A 12849-nucleotide genomic window follows, 5' to 3' on the forward strand; every position below is an offset into this window, starting at 1 on the left:
ATGTTTGTAAAATCTCTCATACTATTTGATAGTCTATTAAAGTTGACTCTTCTCTCCCCTACTCCTTACAGTGTGACACAATCTTCCGACAAAGATATGGGCTTAGTTTCATTCAGACGACTGTTACTCAATTCAGGTAATATTGTTCTACTTTTAAACCATTTTCTTTCATTTAGACAATAAAGTCTTTAGAACCTAAAAAGCCTTATTTTTAGCACAACTTTACTTTTTCAGTCACCTTTTGACTTGACCCTGACCTAATGAACTTTTTGACCCTCTGCAGACCTGTGCCTCGTCTCGGTCAGGATCCTAACACAGAGGTGGATTTGGAACTGGAGTTCAATGCGACCTCCACAGTACCTATCCCCAAGGGCAGTGACATTGTTGAAACATTGAAAGAGGCTCTGACCAATCCAAACTCTAACTTCAACTTATCTTTGGATCTCAACTCCATCACTGTGATAAGTAAGCAAACCCAATCAATATGTGCTCCAAAAATATCCATTAACATGGAATGTTCAGTTTTGGCACCGTTGAAGTTAAATAACGCTGCTGAATTGATCAACCAATTGCGGCTACATCAGCAACATTTCACTGTCCTCCCTCCAACATCCCACGTTATCAAGTTGTACACACTAGTACATCACCAGTACAGTTTAAGCACACGTTGCATTTGGAGCACCTTTCAAATTCTAAAAGGGTGTAATGTTTTATTAATTTCAGATGCCCCTGCTACAACAACTGTTCCTGCTACAACTGCCATAACAACGGCACCTCCTCCAGTGGTGGAATTACAAGTCACCTTGCAGCAAGCTTTTGTACCAGCCTTGACTGACCCTCAAAGCACAGAATTCAAAACACTATCAGTAACCATTACTACAATTGTAAGTCCTCGAAATCCAGATATGACCATTCATTTGTGTCTATGTTGATGTGGTTATTGACTTTACCTAAGGTTCAAGTGACAATGACTTTAGGCTTAATGATCGGTGAGCTACGGGAATAAGGGATTGTTAAAATATATAGGCCTAATAATGTTATATATATTATGTTTGTAAAATCTCTCATACTATTTGATAGTCTATTAAAGTTGACTCTTCTCTCCCCTACTCCTTACAGTGTGACACAATCTTCCGACAAAGATATGGGCTTAGTTTCATTCAGACGACTGTTACTCAATTCAGGTAATATTGTATTCTACTTTTAAACCATTTTCTTTCATTTAGACAATAAAGTCTTTAGAACCTAAAAAGCCTTATTTTTAGCACAACTTTACTTTTTCAGTCACCTTTTGACTTGACCCTGACCTAATGAACTTTTTGACCCTCTGCAGACCTGTGCCTCGTCTCGGTCAGGATCCTAACACAGAGGTGGATTTGGAACTGGAGTTCAATGCGACCTCCACAGTACCTATCCCCAAGGGCAGTGACATTGTTGAAACATTGAAAGAGGCTCTGACCAATCCAAACTCTAACTTCAACTTATCTTTGGATCTCAACTCCATCACTGTGATAAGTAAGCAAACCCAATCAATATGTGCTCCAAAAATATCCATTAACATGGAATGTTCAGTTTTGGCACCGTTGAAGTTAAATAACGCTGCTGAATTGATCAACCAATTGCAGCTACATCAGCAACATTTCACTGTCCTCCCTCCAACATCCCACGTTATCAAGTTGTACACACTAGTACATCACCAGTACAGTTTAAGCACACGTTGCATTTGGAGCACCTTTCAAATTCTAAAAGGGTGTAATGTTTTATTAATTTCAGATGCCCCTGCTACAACAACTGTTCCTGCTACAACTGCCATAACAACGGCACCTCCTCCAGTGGTGGAATTACAAGTCACCTTGCAGCAAGCTTTTGTACCAGCCTTGACTGACCCTCAAAGCACAGAATTCAAAACACTATCAGTAACCATTACTACAATTGTAAGTCCTCAAAATCCAGATATGACCATTCATTTGTGTCTATGTTGATGTGGTTATTGACTTTACCTAAGGTTCAAGTGACAATGACTTTAGGCTTAATGATCGGTGAGCTACGGGAATAAGGGATTGTTAAAATATATAGGCCTAATAATGTTATATATATTATGTTTGTAAAATCTCTCATACTATTTGATAGTCTATTAATGTTGACTCTTCTCTCCCCTACTCCTTACAGTGTGACACAATCTTCCGACAAAGATATGGGCTTAGTTTTGTTCAGACGACTGTTACTCAATTCAGGTAATATTGTATTCTACTTTTAAACCATTTTCTTTAATTTAGACAATAAAGTCTTTAGAACCTAAAAAGCCTTATTTTTAGCACAACTTTTCTTTTTCAGTCACTTTTTGACTTGACCCTGACCTAATGAACTTTTTGACCCTCTGCAGACCTGTGCCTCGTCTCGGTCAGGATCCTAACACAGAGGTGGATTTGGAACTGGAGTTCAATGCGACCTCCACAGTACCTATCCCCAAGGGCAGTGACATTGTTGAAACATTGAAAGAGGCTGTGACCAATCCAAACTCTAACTTCAACTTATCTTTGGATCTGAACTCCATCACTGTGATAAGTAAGCAAACCCAATGAATATGTGCTCCAAAAATATCCATTGACATGTAATATTCAGTTGTGGCACCTTTGAAGTTAAATCAGACTGTGGAATTGATCAAACAATTGCGGCAACATCAGCAACATTTCACTGTCCTCCCTCCAACATCCCATGTTATCATGTAGCCCACCAAAATCGGTGAAATTTTGTACAATGTATTCTCGGTATGAACTCTCATTACTGGTATTTTCTCTTCACAGGGACCTCAAGCACAGCCACAAATGTCTCGACAAATACAACAGCTACACCTGTTGCAACATCAACAACAAAAGGAATCACAACCACTACTTCCATCTCAGTCGGTTGGTGATATGTTATGCAACCTGCACATATTTCAGAGAATAGTACTTTAAAGGCACACACTAGTATTTCACCAGTACAGTTTAGGCACAAGTTTCAATTGAAGCACCTTTCAAATAGTAATAGAGTGTCCTTTTTTCCCAACTGCCCCTGCAACAAATAGCTGTTCCTGTTACCACAGTACCTGGTTCTGCCATCACAATACCAACTGGAGAACCCATCACTGTTCCTGTTACTGGTTATACAACTACAACCACATCTGTGGCCCCCTCAACTACTGTTTCAAGCACAGCACCAACATTGGCTATGACAACTACCAGCACAACTCCAACAACTACTTCTACTACTACGACAACAACTACCACAACGACTGCACATCTTGCAGTGGTTACATTACAAGTCACCATACAAGAGGTTTTTGTACCAGCTTTGAGTAATCCTCAAAGCACAGAATTTCAAACACTTGCGGTAACCATTACTTCAGTGGTAAGTCCTGTGATCATATCTTTCTTGTATGTCTTTCTTTTGATTGTTACTGAGAATATGGTCGACGTACTGGGACAGAGTTACTTTTTTACCTCATATCAAGCTTAAATAAAGTGACAGAAAAATAAAAAACAGAAATGTAGTTTTTTTGTATGTAAAACATTATTCATTCTATTCTATAGTCCATTAATGTTGTCTGTTCTTTTCTCAAACAGTGTGACGTGATCTATCGAGCAAAATATGGGATATTTTTCATCCGGACGATTGTCATTTCATTCATGTAATATTCTATGCTATTCTATTCTACCTCTAAAGTAGCTTGATTCAATTTATGCAATAGCTTGAAAAAATACTTCTCAAAATACTATTTTAAGCATTATATTGCTTTTAAATACCTTCACCAGTCAACATTCTTGTCATCAGAATATTTTTTATGTTGATTCCATTGTGATGATATTGTTATTACCTTAGGTGCAAGCTGGACATGCATGACTGTCCACTTTCCAGTCAGCTTTTGATTTGACCCTTGACATCTGAAATTTGTGCCCTTTGCAGACCAGTGTTCCGTTCTCGTATGGCAGCAGACACACAGGTGGAGCTGGAAGTGGTGTTCAATGAGACCGCCATTGCAACTATCGCTCATGCAACTATGCCCAAGGACATTGACATTAAAGACACACTGAAAGAGGCTGTGACCAATCCAAACTCTACCTTCAACCTCTCTGTGGTTCCAAACTCCATCACTATTATCAGTAAGTAAACCTATGAAATGGATTCACTAAAATGATCCGTTGACATACAGTGGGGTCCGGAATTATTGGATTCCTTGAAAAATAATAAGCAAAAAAGACTATGTAAAATAAATTACACAAATACTGACCTTTATTGTGTGACCAAAAACATTTACAAATGATATTATTTGATACTAATACAATTGCTCAGGGAAAGAGATTTTTTGACAAGTAATAAAGAAAGTCTCTAAAAGATATGATCCCCTGTTTTCAATACTCCATCACGCTCCCCTTGCAAGGAAAAAAACACTTAGACTTTTTCTAAAATGTTTTGAGACTGAAGAACACATTGGGAAGGGTTCTCGACCATTCCTTCATACAGAATCTTTCCAGATCCTAGTACCTTTTGGTCTGCGCTTATGGACTGCCTTCTTTTAATTCAAACCACAGGTTTTCAATGGGGTTCAAGTCCGGAGTCTGATATGGCCATTGCAAAATATAGATTTTGTGGTCAATTAACCATTTCTTTTTGTATGTTGATGTGTGTTTGGAGTTATTGTTTTGCTGGAAGATTCACTTGTTGCCAAGTTAAAGCCTTCTGGCAGAGGCAACCAGGTTTTTTTGCTAAAATATCCTGGTAAAGTTCATGATGCATTTCACCTTTAAAACGGATCTCAGGACCAGTGGAAGCAAAATAGCCCCATAACATCAAAGATCCACCATCAGATTTTACAGTAGGGATGAGATACCTTCTGGATATACATCGTTCTTTTGAAGGCCAAAGCCACCATTGGTGTACGTGGCCAAAGTGCTCTATTGTCATGTCATCTGACCATAGGTACAAGTGCAAAAACAATAGATCTGTGACAAAAGGGCTGTGTATATAAAAACACGGAATTTACATAAATAGTTAAACGTCAAAATATGCAGATATACACACATTCGCAATACATTTATGGAGCAATTTAGGCAAGACACCAACAAAGGTAGCTAAAGTTGAATGTGACTGTTAACAGTACTCAAATTTGTCAAATAAGCTAATTAACACTTAAGGCCTTAAAAGGTGTTCATTAGCCCTAAAAACGATCAGCTCATATACTAAGCTTGCATTTCTGGCATTTTGTGTTCACAGGGACCCCAATTATAACCACAAATTTCACAACAAATACAGTGGCTACTCCTATCATCATCATAACCGATATGAACACAATGACTGCCCCTACCACCACAACTGCTGTGACCACAATGACCACGCCAACCACCACAAGCGCTCCATCCACCACAACCGTTGCAGCCACCATTACACTTACTACAGTGCCTGTGGAGTTCACTTCTAGAGAGACATTTACCTCCGACCTATCAAACTCATCCTCTCAGGCCTTTCAAACTCGAGCATCACTGATTAAAACACAGGTGAGCCTCCTGATTGAATGAGAACACAAATATGTGAATGTCCCGATGAGAGGGGGAGATTACTGTAACATACACATTCAGACATCTGTTGACATGTGAATTGTTTGTCTAAACTTAACCATTTTTTCCCTTGCAGCTTGAACCTTTCTATCAATCAGCTTTCACATCATTCAACAGTTTGACAGTGACCGAATTCAGGTGATTTGTTTGCATTCAATTGATCATGTTGATTTTAATTAATTCAACCTTACAGACAAAATACCATATGTGCATTTTACTTAACATTGTGATAAACATGATCAAAATGTAGAAACAAATGATTAAAGATGCAGATGTTGACGATAATATCCTTGTGACTTTTGAAGGACGCGGCTCAGAAATGCCTGAAATGTCTTAGCACTGCTTTCTTACATCATCCAAAAAACATAGTTGCTGGAATATGAACTGTTGTAATGTCAACCCCGCGAACAAGAACCACACGTAAAACACACACCACGCAACATAAAAAAAACAATGTTTTTCACTCATAGATTATTATTCCTTTACTACTACAGATTTGTTATTGACATTTATCCCGGTACTTATTTAATATACACACACCAAACAACTGAAATATCTGATTTTATGAAAATGTAACAATCTTCATATGGTTCTGCGTTGCAATGGTTCAATTGCCAGTCTTCTCTATGTAGCTTTAATGTATTTTTCTCTCTTTCATTCATTCACAGAAATGGATCAATCATCAACACTATGAATTTAGCATTTAGATCTTCTGTCCTCAATTCCACGAAGATTGGGACCATTTTAATAAATTCTGCACAGAAAATCACAGCTTTCAACATTGTCACCACCACAATTAAGGTCAATGGCACAGGTAAATCCTTATCTGTTAAATGTATATTTTGCAATCCATTATCTAGAGGTTGACTGCTATATTATCTGACTATAATTTTCCCTTAACCTTTCTGGGACCGGGAGCAGTATTGAGTAGTTTGGATGAATGAGGTGCCCAATGTAAACTGCCTGTTACTAAGGCCCGGAAGCTAGGATGTGCATATAATTGATTGATTTGGATAGATAACACTCTAAGGTTTCCAAAACTGTTAAAATAATGTCTGTGAGTATAACAGAACTGACATGGCAGGCAAAAACCTGAGGAAAATCCATCCAGGAAGTGGCATTCTTTTGAATTGAGTGTTTTTCCATTGAAAGCCTATCCACCATATAAACGGATGGGACCTAGATTGCAGTTTCTATGGCTTCCAGTAGATGTCAACAGTCTTTAGACATTGTTTCAGGCTTTTATTCTGAAAAATGAGTAAGAATGACAACATTTTCTGAGTGGTCGCTGAAATGAACAAGAGCTTTTTGCATTTTTCCTTTGTATTGAATACGCTATTGTCCTGTTGAAATATTATGGATTATAAAGACAATAGACAACCTGAGGATTATTAAAAAACATCGTTTGACATGTTTTGACGAACTTTACCGGTACTATTTGGATCTATTCGTCTGCCTGTTGTGATCGCCTTTTGTGACTTTCGTGACTAATCTACTTGGCTGGAAAATGTTTGTATGCTTTTGTATGCGGGGCGCTGTCCTCAGTTAATCCCATGGTATGCTTTCACCATAAAGCCTTTTTGAAATCTGACACAGCAGCGGGAAGTTAACAAGAAGTTAAGCTTTATTATGATGTATTACACTTGGGATTTTATGAAAGTTAAATATTTATAATACTGTAGTTTGAATTTGGCGCTCTGCAATTTCACCGGATGTTGTCAAGGTGTCCCGCTAGCGGCACGCCTTTCCCAAACGTATTATAACTATCATATTGCAAGTACACAAAAGTACACTTTCTACCTAGTCATATGGTCATACCATGGATCATTTAGCTAATTGATTTAGGTATAATATTATACACAAATTATTTGATAAAATGTTGAATCTGGCCATGACTTCTATTGCCCATAGAAACACATTGAGTAACACATTCATAAATGGCAAAAAGACACTCAAAAACAAAATACTGAGGAGTAAGGTTTTGAAGTGTCATACGAGTTGGTAGCCCAAATGGTGCAAACGCTACAGAGAGAAGGTGGAACATCAGCATTACAGATTTCAGACAAGTCCTGTGGGGTCAAAACGTTCGGCGTTTCCCTGAGAAGACCACAATTCAGGATGTCTCATGGTCTGACAAACACTTCTGTAGCTCAGCCACCATCCACCGCTAATGCGGAAGGCCAACATAAGCGGATGCGGTGGATTGGCACAAATCTCTAGTTTAAACTGATGGATTTTGATGGGAATTTTTTTTATGATGTTACTTAGAATGACAAGCAGACTCTTAAAGGATTAATAATAAGAGATCATTTTAATTTTATTTCAGGTGGTCCTACATCTGCTGTTCCTACTACAACTACTGAGGCTGGCACAACCATCACAAAACCAACTGGAAAACCTGCCACTGTTCCTGTGACTGGGCCTGCAACTACAACAACATTTGTGGCCCCCACAACTACAGTTTCAAGCACAGAATCAACATTAACCATGAAGACTACCAGGACAACCACTACCTTAACACCAACTACAACAACAACAACAACGCCAATAACAACCAAAACAACTACACATCCTGTCGTGTTTACATTAAAACTCACAATTGAAGTTTTATATGTACCAGCATTGACCAACACTGAAAGCACAGAATTTCAAACACTTGCACTAACCATTACTTCAGAGGTAAGTCATGTGATCATATTATTCACTGTATTTCTTTGTTCAGATTGTTACTGAGAATATGGTCAGATAGAGTTCTTTATTTCCCTAATATCAAGCTTACTGTAAACAAAATGACAAATATATAATACAGAAGTGGTTGATTTTTGTGTGTAGAACATTATTTAGACCGTTGTCCATTGATGTTGTCTCTTCTTTTATCAAACAGTGTGATGAGATCTACCAATCAAAATATGGGATCATTTTCATCCAGACGATCGTCATTGCATTCTTGTAATATTTTATGCTTTTACTATTCTATCTCCATAAATACTATGATTTAATGTCACTAATATCTTGTCAAGGTCGTTCACAATTAGCCTTATTTTAAACCTTACATTACCTTTATACAGCTCCATCAATCAACATTCCTGTCATTATTCTATGTTTCTGTTGCTGCCATTGTGGTGGTAGTTTAATATAACCTAAGGTGCAGGCTACACATTGCCTGACTAACCACTTTTCAGTCACCTTTTAATCTGACCTCTGAACTTTGTGCCCTTTGTAGACCTGTGTCCCGACGTTCCCTTATGCCAGCAGAAACACAGGTGGAAATGGAAGTGGTATTCCAACAGATCTCCGCAGAATCTAGGATGAGTAATGACATTGAAAATACACTGAAAGAGGCTGTGACCAATCCAAACTCCAACTTCAATGTCTCTGTGTATCCGGACTCCATCACTGTTATTAGTAAGTAAACCTATACAATGGGTTTCCCAAAACTGTCCATTGATGTGTATGAATATGCTAGCTAGCAACTCAAATTAATGAATAGGCAGGTGCATCTTAAATCTGGTAAGTTATGGCAATAGTATATCAGTTTAATTAAGAAATGCATCCTTTCCCTGATTATTCCTATCGCCTGTGCTGTAGTAACATGCTTGCATAGCTTGACTGGTTCCTCGGCTTACGTCAAATTCAGTTGTTGCTAGATAGAATTTCCAGAAGTGCATTTCATACCGTTGGTTTCAATTCTTTAAAAGAATATAAATAGACTGGAAAGCAATACTATAAATGCCTGGTGAAGGGTTTCCTTCTCAAGTACCTGTTGTTTCATATAATATACATTAAACATTGCAATCTGTTGCGTTCCTTAAACCTATGATTGCATTTAGGATAATATTCTAATTTGAGTGGCAAGTATATCGCACCAAATAAGAGACAATCCTGGAGAGACATTACATTTTAACTTCAAATGTTGCTAAAAAAAAGTTTTGATATTAAAATGTCGAATTCAAGTTTGCATTTCTTACATCTTGTGTTCACAGGGGTCCCAAATACATCCACAGGTGCCACCACAATTACACCGGCTACTCCTGTCATCACAACTGTTGTCCCAGCTGCTCCAACCACTACAACGGCTGCTGCCACCACAACCTCTGTGGCCACAAATACACTCACTACAGTGTCTGTGGAGTTCACGTCCAAAGGAGAGACATTTATCTCCGACCTATCAACCTCATCCTCTCAGGCCTTTCAAACTCGAACATCACTGATTAAAACACAGGTGAGCCTCCTGAAGGAATGAGAAGAACACAAATGTGGGAAGGTCATGAGAGGGGTAGAATACTGTAATAAACACCTTTCAGTTGACTCTTATTATGATTGCTAAATACTGCAAAATGTAAACACTTTCCCCCCAATCCCCCCTTCCCCAAAACATGTGTAAATATTTGACTATAAATTGCGCCTTATGGTAATAAGGCCAATATTATACTCTACAGAGCAATTTACTTGAGGTTCATATTCTTATATTTTATTATTTCTTATTGTTAATGCATTGTCGAGAAGGAACCTGCAAGTACGCATTTTGTTGGACGATGTATACCATGTGTATCTCCAACATACGACTAGTGTGTATCTCCTACATACGACTAGTATGTACGGAATACCGTGTGGTTCAGTGGTCTAAGGCACTGCATCTCAGTGCTTGAGGTGTCACTACAGACCCTGGTTCGATTCCATGCTGTATCACAACCGGACTTGATTGGGTGTCCCATAGGGCGGCGCACAATTGGCCCAGGGTCATTAGGGTTTGGCCGGGTAGACAATCATTGTAAATAAGAATTTGTTCTTAACTGACTTGCTTAGTTAAATAAAGGTTAAAAAAAAGTACTTTAAACTTGACATGTTTTTTGCTTTTCAGCTTGAACCTTTCTATCGATCAGCTTTCACCTCTTTCAACAGTTTGACAGTAATAAAATTCAGGTGATTTGTTTGCATTCAATTGATTATGTTGATTTTAATTAATTGAATTCTACAGCCAAGAAACCGTATAAAATGTATATAAACATGCTACATCATTAAACAAAAGGAAGAAATAAATAATTGATCAAAAAAGTATACCTCATATAATTCCTTTTTAAAATAAATATTTCATTCTGAAAATATATTGTAGTTCTGCATTGCAAGGCTCAACTGTCATTAAAACAATCTCTCATTTGTCTGCAGAAATGGATCAATCATTAACACCATGAATTTAGCATTTAGCTCCTCCGCTGTGCCAAATTCCAAGGAAATTGGCACCGTTTTGATAAAGGCTGCACAAAACATCACAGCTTTCAACATCAACCCCACGTCAGTTACTGTCAGCGGTGAAGGTAAACAAATATTGTCCATGCTTTATGGTAAATTCATATTTTGTATGCCATTATCTAGAGGGTCTATATGGCGAAAACAAGGTTATTGTAACAGTAACAGTATTTGTATTTATTATGGATCCCCATCAGCAGCTACTCTTCCTGGTGTCCAGCAAAATTAAGGCAGTTTATACAATTTTAAAAACATTACAATACATTCACAGATTTCCCAACACATTGTGTCCTCAGGCCCCTACTCCAACACTACCACATATCTACAGTACTAAATCCATGTGTATGTGTGTGTAAATATTTAACAGTAAATATGTAGAGGCCTTATTCACAATAATCATGTTACAGGTTGGCAAATACATATTTCCCTTTCATGTTCACTTTCTCTCTCTTTATCTATGCAGTTGTGACCTCAAGTGGTATAAGCAGCAAGACCAGTCTCTTCACTGCTTCCTGTCTGGTGGTGTTGTCGCTGCTGCTGTCAAGCTAGTCTCAGCAGCAAGCAGCAGTATGAAATATCTTAACTTTGAAAATGTATTTACCTCATGTCCCCCACTCCCATCATATGTAATGGCAACCTATTTAATCAGTATTTGTTAACCTAAGTTGATTCTCATTATAGTTATAGTTATTATACTCATTATTCAAATTGAAATAAACATATTCTAATCAATTGGAGCTTATTGCTGTGGTACATTTACTTTGTCTTACATTACATTGAAAAGTTTATTTTCCAACAAAATGAGGATTAGCAGATTAAAATGTAACGTCTTTAATAATTTAGAAGTGCATCCCAGTCATTTTGTACTCATTTGATGTGTGGCCCCAGTGGCAGAAAATGTATTGAAATGTAAGAGTTGACGTTCTTCCATGATCAGATATTGTTTGGTTGTTCTGCATATTGTACATTATGCGTTTTATAAACGTCTAATGATGTCACATGCACAGTGGCGATTTTATCATGTAAATTATGGTGGGGCAAACATTTTTTTTTCTAGATAGCTGCCAGCAAACCCACTATACAACACAACACTAAACAATACATGAATTGCACTGTAACAGTGTCAAATGGTGCCCACACACTGTTAGGGCATAAAACCTTCCAAACAGCAGAGTCCCAACACCTTAACACTGCTACACCTGGCTATCAGCGGAGCCTTGTCTGGCAGCGAAACAGTTCATTCAGCCTCATTTAGTGCCTTTCAAAAACAAATTGCTGACATGGCTGACTTGCTTAAACAAATGTGGTTTCTACTGACAATTGAGGTGTACAAACTATGGCATAAGGGGACGACGAGTGGATAGGAGGCAATCCATCATTTTGATTATGACATTAATGAGAGCGCTAGGACGGACGTAGTCAATGTGACGACCCTCCCACTCTGTCTGCAGTATTCTGTCTTTGTTCTTGTTTCCTTATTAGGATGCCGGTGGGCGGAGTTGGGAGGGTCGTCAGCTTCATGGGCCAGGTGTCTCCCAGGATAAATAGACCTCTTCCACATTCATGGAAGAGACTCTCTCCATGCAGACACCTTTGTAGATGCTGTTGTGGTTCTTGGTGGCCTTTTGTTTGTTTGCTTTGGCACCTTTCAACACCCTGCATTCTCACATTCATGCATGCAAAACACTCACTTACACTACTGAGTACACACACCATTGTATATTTTCCTTAGTTGCTTTAGTTAATAAATATATATTTTGTTACTCCTTATCTCCACGTTGTCTCCCTTTGTTACGGGCTTTGAGCCGGTTCGTGACATCAATGTAACAATTTGTTCAGCACTTTTGAAATGTACAGCAACAGAATTCAGAACATGGGCCGTTCTTACAGTATTCTCCCTGTACACCAAGTCAGAACCATAGGATAAATAGAGGGGGCACATAAGCAGATAATGAAAGCTCTGGCAATATTCAATGATTACCTTTCTCTAAAACAGGTTATAGGCTAC

General features: G+C 38.1%; 1 protein-coding gene across 1 annotated transcript in view; it reads left to right on the top strand.

Annotated features, from left to right (window-relative positions):
• The window catches only part of LOC112264666 (mucin-17), a 31965-nt gene extending 20382 nt beyond the window's left edge, over positions 1-11583 (top strand). Inside the window, exons 38-59 of the mRNA XM_042294904.1 lie at positions 72-136; positions 284-465; positions 724-884; positions 1120-1184; positions 1334-1515; positions 1774-1934; positions 2170-2234; positions 2384-2565; positions 2805-2906; positions 3068-3390; positions 3606-3670; positions 3946-4142; positions 5254-5534; positions 5671-5732; positions 6263-6408; positions 7921-8273; positions 8479-8543; positions 8818-8999; positions 9578-9816; positions 10456-10517; positions 10761-10909; positions 11305-11583. Coding sequence (XP_042150838.1) covers positions 72-136; positions 284-465; positions 724-884; positions 1120-1184; positions 1334-1515; positions 1774-1934; positions 2170-2234; positions 2384-2565; positions 2805-2906; positions 3068-3390; positions 3606-3670; positions 3946-4142; positions 5254-5534; positions 5671-5732; positions 6263-6408; positions 7921-8273; positions 8479-8543; positions 8818-8999; positions 9578-9816; positions 10456-10517; positions 10761-10909; positions 11305-11390 — 3375 coding nt within the window. The 3' untranslated portion in view covers positions 11391-11583. The remainder of the gene's footprint in view (positions 1-71; positions 137-283; positions 466-723; positions 885-1119; positions 1185-1333; positions 1516-1773; positions 1935-2169; positions 2235-2383; positions 2566-2804; positions 2907-3067; positions 3391-3605; positions 3671-3945; positions 4143-5253; positions 5535-5670; positions 5733-6262; positions 6409-7920; positions 8274-8478; positions 8544-8817; positions 9000-9577; positions 9817-10455; positions 10518-10760; positions 10910-11304) is intronic.
• Positions 11584-12849: the final 1266 nt, after the last annotated feature.

Source organism: Oncorhynchus tshawytscha, linkage group LG13 (assembly GCF_018296145.1).
Source record: "Oncorhynchus tshawytscha isolate Ot180627B linkage group LG13, Otsh_v2.0, whole genome shotgun sequence".
Taxonomy (NCBI): Eukaryota; Metazoa; Chordata; class Actinopteri; order Salmoniformes; family Salmonidae; genus Oncorhynchus; species Oncorhynchus tshawytscha.